The sequence below is a fragment of the Furipterus horrens genome, unplaced genomic scaffold (genome assembly GCF_987537825.1).
Source record: "Furipterus horrens unplaced genomic scaffold, mFurHor1.1.pri manual_scaffold_7, whole genome shotgun sequence".
NCBI lineage: Eukaryota > Metazoa > Chordata > Mammalia > Chiroptera > Furipteridae > Furipterus > Furipterus horrens.
In genome coordinates this window covers 100,709,088-100,728,976 of record NW_028327177.1, presented here as the reverse complement: position 1 = coordinate 100,728,976, position 19,889 = coordinate 100,709,088, and the positions used below count along the sequence as shown (strand labels likewise).

The following is a 19,889-nucleotide window of genomic DNA, read 5'->3' as shown; positions in this document are numbered from 1 at the left end:
TACTGTGTGTCCGTTTGATTTTAGATCATTTACTTGAATCTTCTAATTCCCACAACAACTTTGGATATACAGTTTTGTCACCCTCATTTCAACATTGAGGGAGAACTTTCAGAGGTTAAGTCATGTCTGAGCTCTTACGAGGTACTCAGGAGTAAACTTAGAACACAGATCCAGGTCTCTTTCAGACCAAACCCCATGGCTTCTCAAACACTTTTTGTCCTCAATCTCTGTTTCACAAACCACTTCATCTCTGTATTTTTCCTTTTCTCTTGATCTTGGTATCTTCACAAATATATAAATATTCTTTCCAAAGAGATCATACTCTAAACTGGTCTTTGTGCCAGGGGATACACTTGCAAGTCTTAAGCGGGAACATACACAGTGATGTGAAGGTGGCAGAATATAAACAGTACTTGAAAAACAATCACATCTGACCCTTCTGCCCACAGATGACAAGGACTCTGTGGTGGACTGTCTAAAAGAGCTTCCTTTATTGTGGGTGTAGCCAACACTATCTCCATGAGAAAATGTAACTATACTCTAAAGTAGCATGAATGACATTAGTACTTGTCAAATGCAGTTTGTGTTTCCTGTCGTCGTCGTCGTCGGCAGCCGTCCATCTCAAGAGACGATGGCGTAGCTTCTTGAGAGTCTATCTGCACCGCCGAGAATGGCTGTGCAGTCCGACTCGGGAGTGACAATCCCTGCCGCACTTGTTACAGATGTGATTAAACAAACCATCAATAAACTTGCTCAATTGCATGATCCCTTGGGGGATAACATTCCAGATAGCCCATGAGTAGGATGGGTCGCTGCCAAGGTTTAATCTATATCGATGGAAATTAGACCACTACAAGGGAAGGTAGGATGAATGCTTAGCTCTTAAGGTTGGGGGATCTTGGGATAGGGTATCAAGAAAGTTTGTGCTGTTCTTAAAATATTGAAGATAAAATTGCTTGTGTTAAAGCATATAAAAAGACTGGGAGTTGACCTTAGGTGGAGCAATCCCAATGACTATGAGACAATCCGTTCCACCTTCCAGACATTCTACAGAATATTACATGTCAGAAAGAACCAAAAAATTGCCATCGATCATTTGGATACTTTCAGTATACTTGGATGTTCCTTGTCATATAGATAAATTATCCAGACATCAAACTAATTTTTGCAGTTTCCACTTGAAAGCTTTGTGTCACTTAGGTCTAGTCATCATGAATTACTTTTTCCTTTTCTCCCAACATAATAAAGATATTTTCGAAAATGCTGATGCTATACCATGACATAGAGAATGCAGTTAATATGATATTCTAGTTACCTGAGTTATACATTCAATTATGCATTTTTATTTTGTATCATTGTTTTACTCACATTGCTATTCATATCTTATCTCTCCTTTTTATATAGAAAACTTTTTGAGGAAAAGGCCTAAAATTAAGTATCCTCACACTATTCATGGTGTTTTTAGTATCATGCGTTACATACATTATTCCTAATTAATAGGTGATCTATATTGCAAAGATAAACTAAACAGAGGAAGTGTATCTAACATAGGTATGGTGCTTCTGGACATACAGAATGCATTTTAGAGTTTGATGGGACTTCAAGGTCATCATTGCAAACGTTCAAGGCAACTGAAGTATAGACTTGGGGAATGCTGTTTAATAGAGGGCTAGGGGATAAGCAAGTAGATCACATTACAACCTTCCATGATTTCTAGGACTTTTAGGATATAGACCAAGTTCCACATATGTCCCAACTTAATTTATTCCCTTGTCCATACCTCTACACTTGTAACTTTGGCTCACACATTCATTCAATTCTTTTCTTTAGTCACATTTTTCCATTTTTCACATTTTAAGAGATACCATAATTCCTCCCACTATAAGCCCTTTGCCATGTTATTCCACTATCAAATATTCTCCAATCTACCCTTCCCTTTGCTTCCCTGATAAGTCAATGCCCACTCATTCTCAAGGAGGTCTTTTGAGACAAGTCCTGCCTTCAGTGAGTGAAATTTCTTGATTATATACTCTTAGAACCCTCAGACACTTATTGCAGGTTGCAATTATGTATTCATAGAGATCCCTGGAATAAGAGGATCCCCACCCCAACTATTCTCTAAGCAGCATGAAAGCAGGGTCCTTATCAGGTTTGCTCACCATCACATTACCAGTGTCTAGTACATTGCTTCCCAGAAAGGAGTTGCTCAGTAAACATTTGTGAATAAATCAATGAATGAATGTGTAACTTTATCTTCTGACTGCTACCATAGATATAGGGCATACACACATGTGTTTTTAATTTGGAATAATTATACAAGGTTACATATGAGGCTGGGTGAATTTTTAAGCATATTTTAAATAGCAGGTGAGTCATTAATATGAAAATCAGTTGAAACTCATTATTCTAAACACAAGTACTTTGTTTCCTAAATCAAATATACCATTCATGGTAACAGTTAAATCTAATGCTGATATAAAATTTGTTAGAGATTTTTGTCTATGTGAAAATGACTTCCTAAATCTGGTTATAATATGAACTAATATTTATCAAGAGTGCATTCAAAGCAACATGACTCTTTCTGTATTCAAAGAATCAATGAAAATGTCAATTACTGCTAGATGAACAGACAGAAAAGAATACAATCTTGTCTGTACTTCTCTTGTCCTGTAAGACTTATGCTCCTGTTCCAGTTTCTGAACAATCTAGTAAAATTCAATTTACTTTTTCAATTTGTCTCCAGCCAAGCTTCCTTCTGTCAGTCATGCAGACATGTTAACACTGGCCATATAAAGCAATAGGACAATGAGAATGAAATTACCCGTGCATTTGCGATCTGTGTCTTCTTTCTTTGACCCACTAATCGTCAACTTGCAGTTGAAGTTTTCCTCCCAGTATTCAGCAAACCAGACATTTCTTCTGTTGTTTTCAAGTGTGCGGGATGTAAAATAGGCATCAAACCCTAAAGAGAGTTAAATGAAAAGGTCATTCATTGCTAGTGGGGCACTGCAGCAATGTTTGAAAATAAAAATACCAGTGGGTTTTTCTTTTAGTAGTCTGAATGCTCCTTTGTGTCAATCAAAGAAAAGAAATCACTAGAAGAAAAAAAATATTGTCATGTTAACCTATACTTGTATCTCTAGATAATCTTTCAGGCAGATGCTTGGCCTATAAGTGACATTTTCACAATAAAATCGGCATTAGAGAACTTAGGGATGACACAGTGCTCACACATGTCTTGCATCTCTGGTTTGATGGACCAGAGACAAAGCATCTATCACCATCATCATCATTATAATAATCATTAAGAATAACTCGTCATTTTAGGGCTTACTATGGACCAGACTCTGTACTTTACATAGATTCTTTTACTCATCTCAACAATCTATGCAATAGCTACTGTTATTCTGATTTTGCTGATGAAAACAGAGGTTTGATAAAATAATAATATACTCAAGGGCAAGGATTTTATCACATTCTGCACTCCTGATCATGTGAGCTACTGACTGACCTGTGAACATCATTTTAAGAACCCTCTTTCATTTAGTAATGTTCCATTATGTAACTGACTTTCCAGTCAACGCAGAATTAATTTTTTTAAAAGAAGCCACTGGTAAATTGAGATCAATATTAGCTTAATGCTGTTCATAAAGAGTGAGATGAGTAGAGATGCAGAAGGCCAGGTGCCCAGGAAATCTCTCATTACCTCACTAGGATAATATAACTTTAAATATTCCAATGAAGCCATATGTTCTTGTGAAAATCAGATTGGATTCAGTATCATAAGGCCTGGGCCTGAATTCCAGCTCCACTAATCTCACTAAATTGTGGAAACATGAGCAAGTACACACTTAACCTCTCTGATCTTCCTTTCATCTATCTAGAAAAATAAATATGACATCACCGTCTTCCTCAGTTTGTTTGTAATAGTGGGAACTCTGTGAACTTACAGAATTAAGATCAAAACCATGGAAAAAGATGAACTTACTTTCACATTATTTAAATTACTCAAAAATTTCCCTTAACTTTAGGGTCATTAAAAATATAACTTTAGGGGACAGGGGTTGGGTGGAGAGGGCAAAGGTCAGGGAAAGGCAGGACATCTGTGAGAGTATCAACAATAATAAAAAGAAAAAGAAAAAATTAGCTCCAGACTCCAAACTCCATGAAAGGAAAATGTCAGGTTAATTTAATTCACCACTATATTTATAGCACTGAATTCATGGCCTGGCATATAATAAGCCTACTATAAATAGAAAACTTGAAATAAGTAAATAAGGCAGTAAAAACAAAAACAAACAAAAAACCCTATAAAGTAAAGGAGACTATGTAACATTTTTGGAAAAATAAAAAAATAATATTTTATAACTCTTAGGTCAGTTTCCAGGCTATTGTCAGGACATGATAGGACATAATGATGTCTTGACCAGGGACCCAGCCAACGGTCCTTTTATAGTCACATTAACTGATTTAAGAGTAAGTCAGCTGTCACAACTGATCTCATTCTGATATCAATACTGATTAATTAATCTATCTGATTTGAAGTCCTCCTCCCACCTCAATGTTCTCCAGTCCTGCAACCCCTCTCCCCTCCAGCCAATTGCAGTAGAAGATGCACTTAGCTGAGGCCAGACATGTTTCAGAACTGTGACAATCTATCTTTTAAGCCACAACATTAGAGGCAATTTGTTATGCAGCCACTCCTTCATTATCCCTGCACTCCAAGCCCCTTTCTGTGTAACACCCAAACAACACCACACTCTTAAGAAAGAAGAGTCCTCAATAAAACATAAAGAAGCTTCAGAAACAAACTTTTTCATTGTATGCCACAGGTCTGAGCCAAACTCAGAATAGGAACTATTAAAGTGGCTCAAAAATTAGCCTTGAGGCACATATTCATCAGCTCAGAAGAAAACATCTTTAGAGGAAACCTCATCACTTAAAAAGGTTATCACTTCAACTTCCAGCCAAGATGGAGGCCTAGACAGACACACTGCATCTCCCTCCACAACTAATAAGTAATACAACTACCTCAAAACTAGAGACAACTAGAAGTTCCAGAAAACTGAGCTGCATGAAAGTCTAACAAACAAATATATAAAGAAGAAATACTCATCCAGACAGGTAGGAGGGGCAGAGTCATGACAGAGAGGACATGGTGTGGTAGTGGCAGCAGTGGCAGCAGCAGTGCCAGGCTGGTGGAAAGAGTAGTCACACATTCTAAAAAGTAGAGAGGGACACCTGCACCAGACCACACCACACAGCTGACAGTTCCAATGCCAGAAAAATAAAACCTCATTGCTTCTGACTGTGCAAATCAGTGGGGGTTGGGATGGAGGAAGAAACTGCCGGTCTCTCAGTAGAGTCTCTTTGTTTAAAGGGCTCCCATGATCATAGAAGTTCTGCAGAATCAGCCCCTCTGGGAACAATGACCAGGGCAACAGCTAGAGAGGTGCGAGTCCCATTCAGAAGTGGGGGAAGTTCTTGGCAAAGGGGTGAGTGTTGTGCAAGCGGCATTGTTCCCTCTCAGATCCCTCTTCCACATACAGCACCACAACATGGTAAAATGGGTTGCCCATACTGATGAATACCTAAGGCTCTGCCCCTTACAACATAACAGGTGCACCAGCTCTACCTAAGACACAGAGGCAAACAAACACAAGAGCCTGTCAAGATGAGGAGACAGAGAAGTATGACCAAAAAGAGGGAATGGATCAAGGTTCCAGTGGGATAACTAAGGGACGAGGAGATAGCCAACCTACCAAGATGCAGAGTTCAAAACACTGGTGATAAAGATAGTCACAGGCTTGACAGATATGCTTAAGTATGGCAAATGCATTAAGGGAAGAAGTGAAGGCTATGCTAAATAAGACGAAGGAAAATCCACATAAAACCAGTTGTGAAGGGAAGGAAACCAGGGTTTAGATCAATAATTTGGAATATAAGGGAAAAAAAAATAAGTCTACCAGTACAGAATAAGGAAACAAGAATTGAAAAAAATGAGGAGAGGCATAGGAACCTCTGGGACAACTTTAAATGTGCCAGCATTCAAATCATAGGGGTGCCAGAAGGAGAAGAGGAAGAGCAAGAAATTGAAAGCTTATGTAAAAAAATAATGAAGGAAAACTTCCCAAATTAGGTGAAGGAAATAGACACATAAGTCCAGGAAACACAGAGTCCCAAAGAAGCTAGACCCAAAGAGGACCACACCAAGTCACATCATCATTAAAATGCCAAAGGTGAAAAATAAAGAGAGAATCTTAAAAGCAGCAAGAGAAAAGCAGAGAGTTTCCTACAAAGGGGTGCCTATAAGACTATCAGCTGATTTCTCAAAAGGAACTTTGCAGGCAAGAAGTATTCAATGTGATGAAAAGCAAGATTACTCTAACCAGGAAAGCTATCATTTAGAAAAGGAAGGGCAGATGAAGTGCTTCCCAGACAAGGTAAAGCTAAAGGAGTTCATCATCACCAAGCTATTATTATATGAAATGTTAAACTGACTTACTTAAGAAAAAGAAGATCAAAACTATGAAAATTAAAATGACAACGAACTCACAACTATCCACAACTGAATCTAAAAAATAAAAACAAAATCCATCTAAGCAAACCTGAATAGGAACAGAATCATAGGTATGAGGATCATTTGGGGGGTTATCAGCGGGGAGGGGGAAGGGGGAGTGGGAAAATGGGGATATGGTGCAGGGATTAAGAAGTGTAATCAGTTGGTACAAAATAGACAAGGGGAAGTTAAGAATAATACAGGAAAGGGTGAAGCCAAATAACTTATATGCACGGACATGAACTAAGAGGGGTAGGATAGGGGGTATTGGATGGAGGGGAGCAATGGAAAAAACTGGGACTACTGTAACAACATAATCAATAAAATATACTTAAAAAGAAAAAAATAGCCTATCACTTCAAAACATCTCTCTTCAGCCTGTGTTGGCTGGACATTCAGAAGGATATGATAAAGGAGGGACTAGTTTGTGGTTCACAGGCAGGTTGGTGACTGGAACATTTAAAAGAGAAGAGGGAGAAGCAGCAGTCACTTCTACTTCCCTCTGTTCTAAATGAGAACCAACAGATTTTTGGAAAGAAAGCACACACCACAGAGGCTGGCTGCATGAACTGGGACAGGAAGTGGATGAAGGGCAGGCTTTCTTAACCCAAATCTTCTTCCTTGTCACTCACATGTCTGACTGGCTCAGATTCCTCCTTCTCTTCCTTGTAGCAGGCCTGCAGGCCACCTTCATATAGACTGAGTACTGCTCTTGCTTCCCAAATGCATTTACATATGACTTTCCTAGGGCTCTCATAAGATGCATATTTTAATGCAGAAGACCTGTGGTGGAACCAAAGATGTGGCCTTTTTAACATGCCCCAGGTGATGCTCATGCTGCCCATACTTTGAGAAGCAGGGCTCTAGAGAAAATCCTGAAATTCAGCAGGTGAATTTGAACAATTCCAGCCCAAATCGTTAGATATCAGCATTATCACTCTCTCAGCCTCAAGTTTTGCCTTGGTTCAGATGAGAGTCTTCACTTTGCTTTTGTAGTTGAGATTTTTGCTTAGTATCCAGCTCAGTATGGCAGGAGCTGTAACTGTCCATCCATGAACCTGTAGTTGACCCCAGGAGAGAGAGAGAGAGTATGCTGTTGCCTGTTGATGATGGAGTACTTGCTCTATATTACTCTGAGCATTGCTGCTTGGGGTCCCATTGCAGCCTCAAAGACTGCTTCCCTCGCCTGTTTCTTTTATCACTGTGGTCTGTCACCCTGGAGTTCCAGTCTTTGTGCTTCTTCTTAGTGTCTCTAAGAAGGTAATGTAAAATATCCCTGTGTCTTCACCACCTCCTCTGAAGGACTACCGCCTTGAGAAGAAAATTCAGATTTATAATGGTGATCTGGAGTCAAATCCGTGATATCTGAGGTATGCCTGTACATTTGCTTTGGGACATTTTGCTAGAGACTAGAACTGCAGACTTGTATGAAAGCTGCACTTTCTGTAGTTAGGGAAGTGACAACGTGTAGTGGTGAACCCAGACATAGTTATGAAACAGGAGTTTGAACCCAGCTTGAGCAAATTACTCAGCTATTGTGTGTCTCAGTTTCCTAATCTGTGAAATGGTATTAGTAATAATATCTACCTCAAAGGGTTGTTGTTAAGATTAAATTAGTTATTATTTGTTGAGTACTCAGCATTGTGGTTGATAAAGAATAATATTAACTGTGGTTATTCAATAAACACCCTCAACTCTGTGACAGGCACCATTCTCTGCACTTACATACTTTGAGAATAAAACACACCTGGCCCCTCATGGAATTTATAGTCATCCTGGTGGAGAAGATAGACTTTAAAAAATTATATTTAAATAAATATAAAATTATAGCTGTGATGACTTTTATGAAGGAAGGGTACATGATATTTTGGGAGCTCACACAGAGAGAGATAACTATTTTAGAAAGTCAGAAAGGGCTTCCTGGAGAGATTAGAAACGTAGATTAGAAAAGGTAGAAATAGGTTTTACTTAGAGAGGGTGATAGACAGAGATAGAATAGCATGTGCTATGCCTCAGGAATATTGAAGTCACTCTAGCATTACAAAATGTCCCAGAAAAACTAGGCCTCAGAATCAACAAATATGAATGGACCATCTTCTATGTATGTGCAATTTATTATTGCTACTAAACTTCTAATAAACCAATGGCATAAACCTTTATCAACTGAATGAATAAATATATAAAAAAGTTCATCTTCCCAATAGTTCTGATGTCAGCCAGATTTTGATTTGATTGTATAAAAAATTGCAGCAGTATTTACAATTACAAAAAGAATAAACAGAGATCCAAGATGGCGGAGGAGTAAATGGAAGCTACACTAACCTCCTCCCAGGACCAGTCTGGGTTTACAACTTAATTTTGGAGAAATCATCTGGAACAACCAACGAACACTAGCTGGAAAGAAGTCTTATAACCACGGAGAGACAGAAAAGGCCGCTACATCACAACGTGACCGGTAGGGAGTGCGGAGACGCGGAAGGGCTGGCTGGGCTCACATGGGTGGCAGCTGAAGGGACTGAGAAACAGCTCAGCAGCCGGGGATTCCCCCTGAGAAGGGCAGGGTCTAAACCCCCAGCTGGGCTTCCCAGCCTACAGCAACAGAGTGGAAAGTAAAACAGTATCAGCTGTGAAAAGCGAAAAGCCACAGGGTTTCTTGCTAGCCGGAGAGAAACAGCAGGAGAAAAAGAGCTCTTAAGTGGATCACATACGAAAATATTTTGGCCACCACTTACCCTGGGCTCAAGCAGAGGGAAGGCAGAGAGGACTGGAGACACTTGGGGAGAGTTTGGCACGGTGGCTTTGAGGGAAGAACTGGAGGAGCAGCCGACTGGGTCCCAGTGCTGACTCATCCCCAGTACTGCGGGTAGACCATTCCCCTCCAAGTGGCGTCAGCCTGAGGGGAAGCAAAAGCCCTGCCGACGGGAATTAAGCTGCCACACCCACAGTCCTTAAGCCTGACAGCTAATCACAGATTGAGCAGATTAACAATCAAAGAAGACAGACAACAGCAGTAGATCCCTGGAAGTCTCCAACAGGCTGCCTAGGGCCAGACTGGTACATGATCTGACGCCACCAGAGGCAGATCCAGGAAGTGCAGATCATTCTAGGAAGCACCAACAAACAATAGGAGTCAAAAAAATGGGGAGACAGAGAAACAACCTCCCATCAAAAGGAAAGGTAGAATCCCCAGAAAGAGTGCTAAATGAAATAGAGGGGAGCGAACTATCAGATATGGAATTCAAAACATGGATTATGGAGAAGCTGAATGAGCTCAGCGGAAACTTCAAAGAACTCCAGAAAAACTACAAGGAACTCACAGAAAATTACGTGAGCATGAAAAAGGACATAGAAGCTATCAATAAGAGCCAGGAGGAAATGAAGAATACGATCTCTGAATTGAAGAACACAGTAGAAGGAATTAAAAGCAGGCTAGAGGAAGCAGAAGATCGGATCAGCGAGCTGGAGGACAACCTACACAAAAACTCCCAGACAATGCAACAAAATGAAAAAAGACTGAACAAGACTGAAGAGGTTCTAAGACAGCTGCAGGACAACATGAAACGTAATAATATCCGTATCATAGGAATTCCAGAAGGAGAAGAAGAAGAGCAAGGGATAGAAAACCTCTTTGAAAAACTAATGACAGAAAACTTCCCTAACATGACGAGAGAAAGAGTCACGCAAGTCCAGGAAGCACAGAGGGTCCCAATGAAGATGAACCCCAACAGGCCCACCTCAAGACACATCATAATTAAAATGGCAACATTCAAAGACAAAGAGAGGATCCTAAAAGCAGCAAGAGAAAAACAACTAATAACATACAAGGGTACTCCAATAAGGCTATCATCAGATTTCTCAGCAGAAACACTACAAGCCAGAAGGGAATGGCAAAAAATATTCCAAGCAATGAAAAACAAAGGTCTACAACCTAGAATACTATACCCAGCAAAACTCTCATTCAAAATGGAGGGTGAAATAAGGAGCTTCCAAGACAAAAGAAGGCTAAAAGAATACATCTCCACCAAACCAGCAATGCAAGAGATGCTAAAGGGTCTGCTCTAAGAAGATAAAGAAACAGAGAGAGACAGAGAAGAACACAAGTACAAAGGGGAAAAATGACAGTGAATAAGTACTTATCGGTAATAACCTTAAATGTAAATGCATTAAATGCTCCAATTAAAAGACATAGGGTAGCTGAATGGATTAGAAAGAATGACCCACATATATGCTGTCTACAAGAGACCCACCTTAGAACAAAAGATCTACACAGACTGAAAGTAAAGGGATGGAAAAAAGTATTTCAAGCAAATGGGCATGGGAATGACTGGGAATGACTTTCAAAGGTAATAAAAGCCCGCGAAATAAAAGGCCTGCTGCCATGGTTGGTTGTGCGGTCCACAGCAATCTCTCCAGGGAAAGAATGAAGGTTGTTTTCCTGAAAGATGGCTAGAAGGGACCTTAAGGCACAATGGAAAACCATAAAGACTTGGAAAGGACAGGTGTGTACAGGCAAGGATGAATGCCAGGTATGTGGCCCAGCTTCTGTGCCCTGAAGAGCAGACTGAGGGCCACCCTAAATGTTCCTTGGGTAAGTTCCAGCAAAACAGAACTAAAGATCATAAGTGATCATTTGCTGCTCTTGTTATGTTTATGCAAACGAACAGGATAAATTAAAAATGGACTTAATGTAGCCCCTTTAAAGACAAGGAGAGTAATCTTAGGGAGAAAAATCATTATTCAAGGAAAATCACAATGATCAGTGGCAGACTGTAAAGTAGGGCAGCTAACCGTCTTAAAAGTTTCTTCTCACTTAAAAAATGGTTTCACTTGAAAATTAAACCATATCTGTGATATCACCAAAGAAATTCAAGTTGCAGGCAAGTAGAATGTCAAGTGCCTTGCAACTGGATGTCTTCCCAATAAGACAGTCTTACAGATTTAGAGACTTGTTTGTTGGCTATGTTACATAAATTAACATGTGTCTTCTGTTTTCAAAGGGCATAAGCCTATGACCGCATTACCTCAGTGATTGTCTGTACGCAAAAGGCTCACTTAATCCTCTCTGCAGCGCTGCCTCCTGAGACTCAACGGTTTGGCTGAACTAAATGGCTGGGTTGATGAAGAATAGGGTGGTCTGTGGGCTTCACTTTAAAACTGAATTCTCTTTTCTATCCTAATGGCTTGGACAGAAAGGGCCCAGAGGTCTGAGAAGGGGGAAACATAAACTATTTCCCTCAGCCCAAACTAAATATAATGGGCAAAAGGGTTTTGGACAGGCGAGATGTGCCTAGCACACCTTCCTCCAAAGAAGCCCCCCCCCCCTTTTTTTTTCTCCTAATGTGGAACATTGAAAAATTAATCCCTGCCTTTTGTCACCTAGTAGTTATGGATTGAATGATGCTTTTTAACCCTTTTTGCCAAATCTGTTCCCCCCAGAACACAACAAGGATGCCAACCTGCTAAACCAAGCACGCCGTTGTCCGGAGACAGCCAACTGACCTGGAGTCTGCACAATCCTTCCCCATGTGGGAAGGCCACCCTCCCCTCCACACCCCCACTATTATTAGGGATTTCTGGACCCAAGGGTAGGTAGGACGACGACCATGTCCAGCTTGAAGCAGCTAGAGGAGCTTGAGACCTTCGCCCATTGTCCTTTACAAGATTACAAAGGGTCTTAATATCTGAGAGGGAGGGATAGTTATTTTTTACGAACCATGGGTACGGACTTGGGGGGGGATGCTGGGGGAGGGAGATACTGGGTGGAGGGGAGTAAAGGGGAAAAAATTGGAACTACTGTAACAACATAATCAATAAAATATACTTTAAAAAAAAAAAAGAATAAACATTTTGTATACATCTTCTCATTTAGTGTTACATAAATCCTAGGAAGTAGGCACTAATCTTTTCCATACTTTACAGGTAGAAACTAAGACTCAGAGAGGAATTTGAGCCTAGGTCTGCCTAATTCTAGGCCCTGGTTTTTGACATCCATACTACAGAGCAGTGATTGACACATTTTGGTGGATATCACAATCATCTAGAGAGCTGATAAAGAACACAGAGACCAGGTTCATGGAGGTAGCAGCCCTGGGTACCCCCACCCCAAGTTCCCCAGGAAATTCTCACATCCAACAAAGACTGTGAAGCAAGGCTGTGGGCATTGCTGCAACCCGTTGATCATGCTGCCTCCTCTCTCTGTTAAATGCCTTATCACCGAACTACTGTATCAGCCATCAACTCCACTAGGCAATGTGGTGGTTCCACATGTGAAATAACAAAAAATTTAAAGCACACCCATTTATTGCACTTAACTTTTCTAAGCTTCACAGGTGTTATATTTTGGTGTTGTAACACCTTCCCCCAGCAAAACAATTACGACTTGCTTTATTGTAATACTCTATTGCTGCGGTGGGGAACTAAACCTGCAATACCTCCAAGGTATTGGAATGTGTGAGTCAATCAAAACAGAAAAACTGGCTACATGGGTTGATGGTGCTGCAGTAAAAGCCACTTTCAGAAAACAGAGCTCTCGGATAATTCAAAGGAGCAGAAGCAGAGGTCAACAGATGGTATTCAATTTAGTGAATCCATGCTGATTTATCTCAGCTGAGTCACGTTGCTTTCAAAACCCAACAATGTGTTTACTTCTTTTTAGCAGGGCTATGACAAAAGATAAATTAATTCTTATTGGTTCCTTCTCATTTTCATTCACAAAGAATAAAATTGTCCATGGGATATTTAAGTTTTCAAAAGAGACACTGCAGTAGCCATATATTCACAATGCTTTGGGATATACTCAACAGCCTTGGAGTTTAGGTGCACTCCATACACCTGCTTTATTTGTTAGTAGATCCTGAGCTTCTGATATGCACTGGTCCAAAGCTTTCCCTGGGGCTTCAGCCACTAACCCATCACTCTTGCCCTGTCTTTACAGTTTCTGCAGTGTAATGATTTTACCTACCTTTTCTTAGGAACAGGTGATCTAATACAAGGTTTACACTCACCAAGGTGCAACAGATATAGAAGCAATAATCGAAATAATCCTAATAATCTAATGTGCACATGGGTGTATCACAGTGAATTGAGACATTTTCTCATTCCTACTAAAGCTCAGAAGAAAAGCAATCTGGATTATATTAGTTAAATTATCAGAGGTTTTTTTTTGTTGTTGTTGTTTGTTTTGTTTTGTTTTGTTTTTGTTACCAAAGGTACCCAGATTAGGATTTCAGTTCACAGGAAACAGAATTGGATTTATGTTAATGGAGAGAAATCATTCTTTTATATGGAGTAGGGGAAGTTCTCATAATGAAATTGTTCCTTTTTTTTTTTGCAGGAGATTATTTTAACATCAGAAACTAATCTCCAGGTGGCTCTGAAGCAAATGTCACATTGGTTACACATTATGCAACATTCCTATAATTTTGGAAGTGAGCTTAGAACAGCATAGAAATAACAATCAGGGTTTTAGATGACATAATGACTATACTTATCTGGTTCTTTCTCTTTTAACTGGGGTGCTGCCCTTAAACAACTCCTGAAATTTGTGGTTGAGACAAGAGCGTGTGAATTCATGGACACACAGCTTCTCTTGGGCAGTGCGTCTGGGGGGTGACCTTTCTTGCTGAGAAGGAAAAACGCTGTCACAAGTGTGTGGTATGAAAGGAAAGCTGTCAGTGCTGAAAGGGGGTCAGATGCTTGGATGGCCAGTGTGAAGGGAGACTGACGGATACCAATGTGGATTCACGTGGCATCAGAAAGTAACCAGGAACTTTGAATGCTGCTTTATTCACACAAGTCACACTCTGAAGGTTAGAAAATCCCTGTCAGCTTAAAGGGCAGGGTACACCCCAGGCTTGCTTCTCATTAGCCTATAAAGGGGAGGCTCTTAGCCCTTTCTGGTCTGCTTCTGACTCATGTTTCAGAAACACACAGGTCTTGGCACATCGCATGAATACAATATTAACAGAATAGATTAATTAATCAATGAATAAAAAGAAGAGAAGAAAAGACAGATGAGGAGGGAGGGAGGAAGAGAGAGAGAAAAGAGAGTGTGAGAACAGAGAATGGGAGAAGGAGACATAGGGGGAGGGGGAGAGGGAAAAGAGAGATAGGAAAAGGAAAGGAAGGAAAGGAGACAAAGGAAGAGGGAAGGGAAGGAGAGAGAAAGGAAGACAGAAACATTGATGAGGTGAGGAAGCAGGGGAACTCACATTCCCTGTTACTAAGACAATGTATCAGAACAGCAATTTTAAAAAACAGATCTGTGTTTATTTTATGCCCTTTTCTATCTCTATGACATAAGTCATTAGTAGCAAATTGAACTGTGGCCCTTGAAAAAATATGTCCATGTCCTAATCCCCTGAACTTGTGAGTGTGTCCTTATTTGGAATATATTTGGATATCGTATAACAAAAAATTATTATGTTGCAAATTTAATCAAGTTCAGGATCCCGAATGAGAGCATCTGGATTATCTGTGAGGGCCCTAAATCCAATGACAAGTATCTTTATAAGAGACAAACAGATACACAGAGAGAAGAGAATGTCATATGAATATAAAGACAGAGACTGGAGTGATACACCCATAAGCCAAGGAAACCTGGAGCCACCAGAAGAGGCAAGGAAGAATCCTTCACCAGAGCCTAGAGGAAGCAAGGCCCTGCTGACATCTTGATTTTGGACTTTCAGTCTCTAGAACTGTAAAATAATAATTTATGTTGCTTTAAGCCACTGAATTTGTGGTCATGTTTTATGGTAATGCCAGGGAACTAATAAACCCCTATTAAGTAAAATAAATCTTGTGGTAGTATAACATTCTACAGCTTCTGTCTGGTTTGAAGGACATTTGTTTCTCAGATGTTGCAAATTGATGGCTTGGGGAACATGGTTAATCTATGGGCTCATCTTTTCTATATTGTCCCAGGCTATTTTTAAAACTAATTTAAAGACCAGGAGACTTCACTTATAAGTCCAGGTTTCTGGCTTTACCTACTTGTAATGATAGAAGATCTGGTAACACAGACCCTATTATTGTGTAACAGCTACCAGCAGGTGCTGCAGAATGGCTCTTCCCTTCAGGGGGCCTGAACTCTTCTTCCCACGACATTTCTCCCTCACCTCTGATGGTTTCAACATTTGTAAGACATGTGTGGTTGTCATGGTTGACAGGAAGCTTTCCAACCATCAAGAAATGCCTCTCTCTTACTCAAATTCACCTTTTCTGAAATTCCATTGAAATTGGAAATGCTATCTCAGGCCCCTGAGAGTATATTCTTGAAAAAGCTACTCAAAACATAGCGGAGTTAAGAAAGCATAAAATAAAATTGACACATATAAATCATCTACCTTCTTTTACACAAACAAAATCACTTAAAAATGTAGTGAAAAGGATCACAATTAAAATAACTACCAAGAAATACCTGTCCAACAACAAGTGTATCTTTCCATTGAGTCAAATTGACTTTTGACTTTTAAGTAGGGTTTTAAGGCTTCCCTTATGTCCATTCTCTTGAAGCTCATTTGTAAACTTTATGTCATTTTAATAAAAATAACTTATTTCCCCTAGAGCTAGACATGTTGCTTTTAAAGTTCATATAAAAAATTGAGAACCAGTGTAACTCTGAAAAAGAAGAGCAAGGACCCATGAGTGTTTGGGGCTGTTGAGGAAGGGAGGTGAGGAAGAGGAGGGCACACTCTACCAGGTATGGTATTATAACAACAGATATCAAATTCTCTAGAATTAAAAAATTAGTCCTGACACAAGAAGAAGGAGATCAATGATCATTGGAATAAAACAGAAAGTCCAGAAATAAGGCCCACTGCCCATGGAAATTTCATGTCATAGAGAATAAAGGTAGCATTTCAAATCACTAGGGATATGCTGCCCTTTAAATAAGACTCTAACAAACAGCAACCAGTTGGATAGATTGTTGGTTCGCAAACTTGGGCACTCCCCAAATGAAATCTGAAACTGGTCCTGGTACACAGAGGGCAAGGAGAGACCCAAGAAGGAGTCAGATTGGTAGGTGGCAGATTTAATAAGGGAAATTACCAGGCTTGTCTTGGGTGCTTCAAGACAAGTAGATCTCTGCACCTGACTACCAGTATCTTAAACATTTACATAAAGGTCTTAACTGAGTTCAGTCATGTATTCAATCCAGATGGTCTCAACAACACCTTACTCTCTCAAGGCTACCTCCTTGAAAGTGGCTCCCACTGTGGGAACTGTGGGTAGAGCCCACACACATTCCAAGGACAAGGGAACAGATAAGAAGCCTTTGATTGCCTGAGTGAACTAGAGATCACCTCTTAGTGATGCTCTCATCCACCATAATTGAATAATGATCAAATTGGATCCCAGTTAGAAATTTAACCTTGCATTAGTCCATAAGAATATATGAGAAGCATTACATGGACTTAAACATAATAAGTGAATTTGGGATTTCCAGTCTCTGCATGGGGATGAATTTTGCACTTTTATAGGAACTGGGGATCTTTCATCCTTGGTTTGGGGCCACCTGCTGCAGGATGTCTGTAGTGGGTTCCTGTGTCATGTGGCATGTCCCCTGATATCCTGTGTACATGGCCGTACCTGCACTATGCAGTGCTGTGAGCAGTCAGTTCCTTGTCTGCCTCTTTCAAGAAACTTTGCATTCCTGGAGGATGGAAACTGTGCCCTAATTCTCTTTGCCTCCCCAATTCAAGTTACTGCAAACACTTATTGAAGTAAAATGAAATTGGAGACAAATAAATCACTTTGGCAAGATCATTACTGATCTAGGGGGACAAATCTAGACTCTCAGATGCACCCAGAAATTTGCTGGCAGTATAGTATATTGATGAGAGTGAGGGAAACCAGCTATTATTTTTGAGAAAACAAATAAGAATTATTGCAATGAAAATTACCCTACAAAGAACCAAAACCCCATGGGAAATTTTATGGATGAGGTAGAGGGAATAATGTGTGCAATATTATTCCCCCAAATGCCTCCAAAGTGATGTTGCTTATTATATAATGCTAGAATGCCTGTTATTTTTTTATTCATTTAAATTGCCTGGGAAACAGAAGGGCATTTTATGTAATCTGACTACATATATGAAAATGAATTTGAATAAAAACAGTATATATTCCATCGTTAGTTTAATAGTTGAAAGGTGAAAAACAGAATCTGAAACTAGAATTCTAGAGTTCAGTTTCTAGTTTTGTTATTTGTGAAGTAGATGATGTTGAGTAAATGACCTAACCAGTACAAGTTTCTCAGCCTATAAAGTGAGGATGATGATAATACAGTATCTCCTCCATAGGACTGTTATGAGGTTTCCATGGGAGAACAGATGTAGTGTTTAGGACAATGCATGGCATATAGTTGTATTAACTACATTAAAAGAAAATTAACACAGACACACATGACAGGTAAGAAAAAGAGAGAAATAGGGAACAAAAAGAGGAAATTTAGGAAGCTTTGAACACTAAGTACTATACATGAAATGTTCAGTTATCAAGATCCTGGCTTTGGAATCAGATGGACCTGAGAGTGAATCCTGGTCTGCCAACTACTAGTTCTTCTATTGAACTTATACTAGGTTGATCACTTAGATTTCTATTGTTTGTGTTTTATTGTTGAACTGTATATTTGTTTGCTTATTCACATACTCATTCATTCATTTATTCAGTTATTCCATCAATAAAGTAATTGTAATAGCACCTACCTTATAGATAGATGTAAAGATTTAAAATATTAAGGCTAAACCAGCTAGCATCTTAAAGTTTCTGAATAAATACAGGCTTCTTTCATCTTGTTAATATACATAGTTTAGTATCAATTCCAGATGCTATAAAGCAACTGTTTCCCATCCGCAAAAGCCCCCCATCATTTTTGTATGCCATATGCAGCCATGTAAGCCTAAAAGCCTGAATCTCTGTTGGGCTGTAGCAGCTCAGGATGCATGGTCAGTAGAGATGAAGGATGAAATGCTAGCCCTCTAGTGGATTTAGGAGTTGAGACTTGAAGAGTCCATTTCCCTTGAGGCCACAGGATGCTTCTACAGTGTATGGAATGGGTGATGGATCAGGTGTGATGGAAGGCTCCCACTCTTCTTCCTTCCACTGCCCTCAGTTTGATGCTCAATTTGTACCCTTGACTCAGCTGAATAAATGTTCTGAACAGAACTTCGGTAAAGAGCCTGACTCAGTGGCACCAATCACTTAGGTTACAGCATTATCTTGGGTTTGGGTTTCTATTGTCATTACTAAAATGTCATGCCTTCCTCCCCTCGTACCTTTCCCACCTTCCCTTTTCTCCATCAATACTATGTTATTTTCAAGATAGTCCAACTTTTCATTATTTTTCTTTCTTCCCTAGTAACAATGAACATAAGAAAAGAGATGCTTAATTTTGCTCAGTCTTGACTGTGATAATATTATCACTATGTATCAAAAGTTATTTAAATAGATGTAAACTCTTTGATCTAGAAATCTTACTTCAAGGTACTTATCCTATGAAATAACTATATGCATCTCATTTTTTTCACTGCTTTTAGAAAGAGAAGAAGGGAGAAAGAGAAACATCAATGTGAGAGTGAAACATTGACTGGTTGCCACATTGCACCTGCCCCAACCAGGTATCAAACTTGCAACCCAGACATGTGCCCTCAATGGGAATCGAACCCTAACTTTTTGGTTTCAGGATGGCATTTCAACCAATAGCCACACTGGCCAGGGCATTTTTAAGAAAACATATATAAAGTGATAAATGATTAATTTTATTAGACAAGGTAATAGCATGGAGATTATGTAAATAATATGTTCTTAGCAGTTAGAAATACTTTCTGAAATATTTTAGGTGAGAAGATATAATGTCTGGGATTTTATCTGAAATGTCTCTTCACAATAAAAGTTCAAAGAGGATACCTAAAACACAATTAGCAAAATATTGATGGCATTTGAAGCTAGGTTATTGGTTCATGGGAGTTCATTGTACAATTCTCTCTACTTTTATGTGTGTTTGATAATTTGTATAAAAGAATATTTTAAAAATAGTTATGAAGATGATGATTAGAGCACTTTTCATAATAAAAACCACTCAGAACCATCACAATTTCCAAAAACAAATGATTAAATAATATTTATGTGCTGGAAGAGTACGCAGTCATCAGAATTTGACAGACAGGAAATTACAGTTTTTAAGAGCATACTCTAGAAACTGGGAATTCATAATAGTAGGTTATATTGAAAAAGTTAAAAATACTTTGATAGAATGACTATTTTATATGTTATATATAAATACGTGATGCTATATATTTAATACATATAACATTAATTAAATACATAT

General features: G+C 39.3%; 1 protein-coding gene across 6 annotated transcripts in view; it reads right to left on the bottom strand.

The window, feature by feature from the left end:
* Positions 1-19,889, bottom strand: part of GRM7 (glutamate metabotropic receptor 7) — an 862,741-nt gene that overhangs the window by 310,512 nt on the left and 532,340 nt on the right. For all 6 annotated transcript variants that reach the window (XR_016512405.1, XR_016512404.1, XM_090284096.1 and 3 more), the window contains exon 5: positions 2,822-2,962. Coding sequence is in view for 4 of the 6 variants with exons in the window: in XM_090284096.1 (XP_090140222.1) it covers positions 2,822-2,962 (141 nt within the window). In the remaining 2 variants the exon portion in view is untranslated. The remainder of the gene's footprint in view (positions 1-2,821; positions 2,963-19,889) is intronic.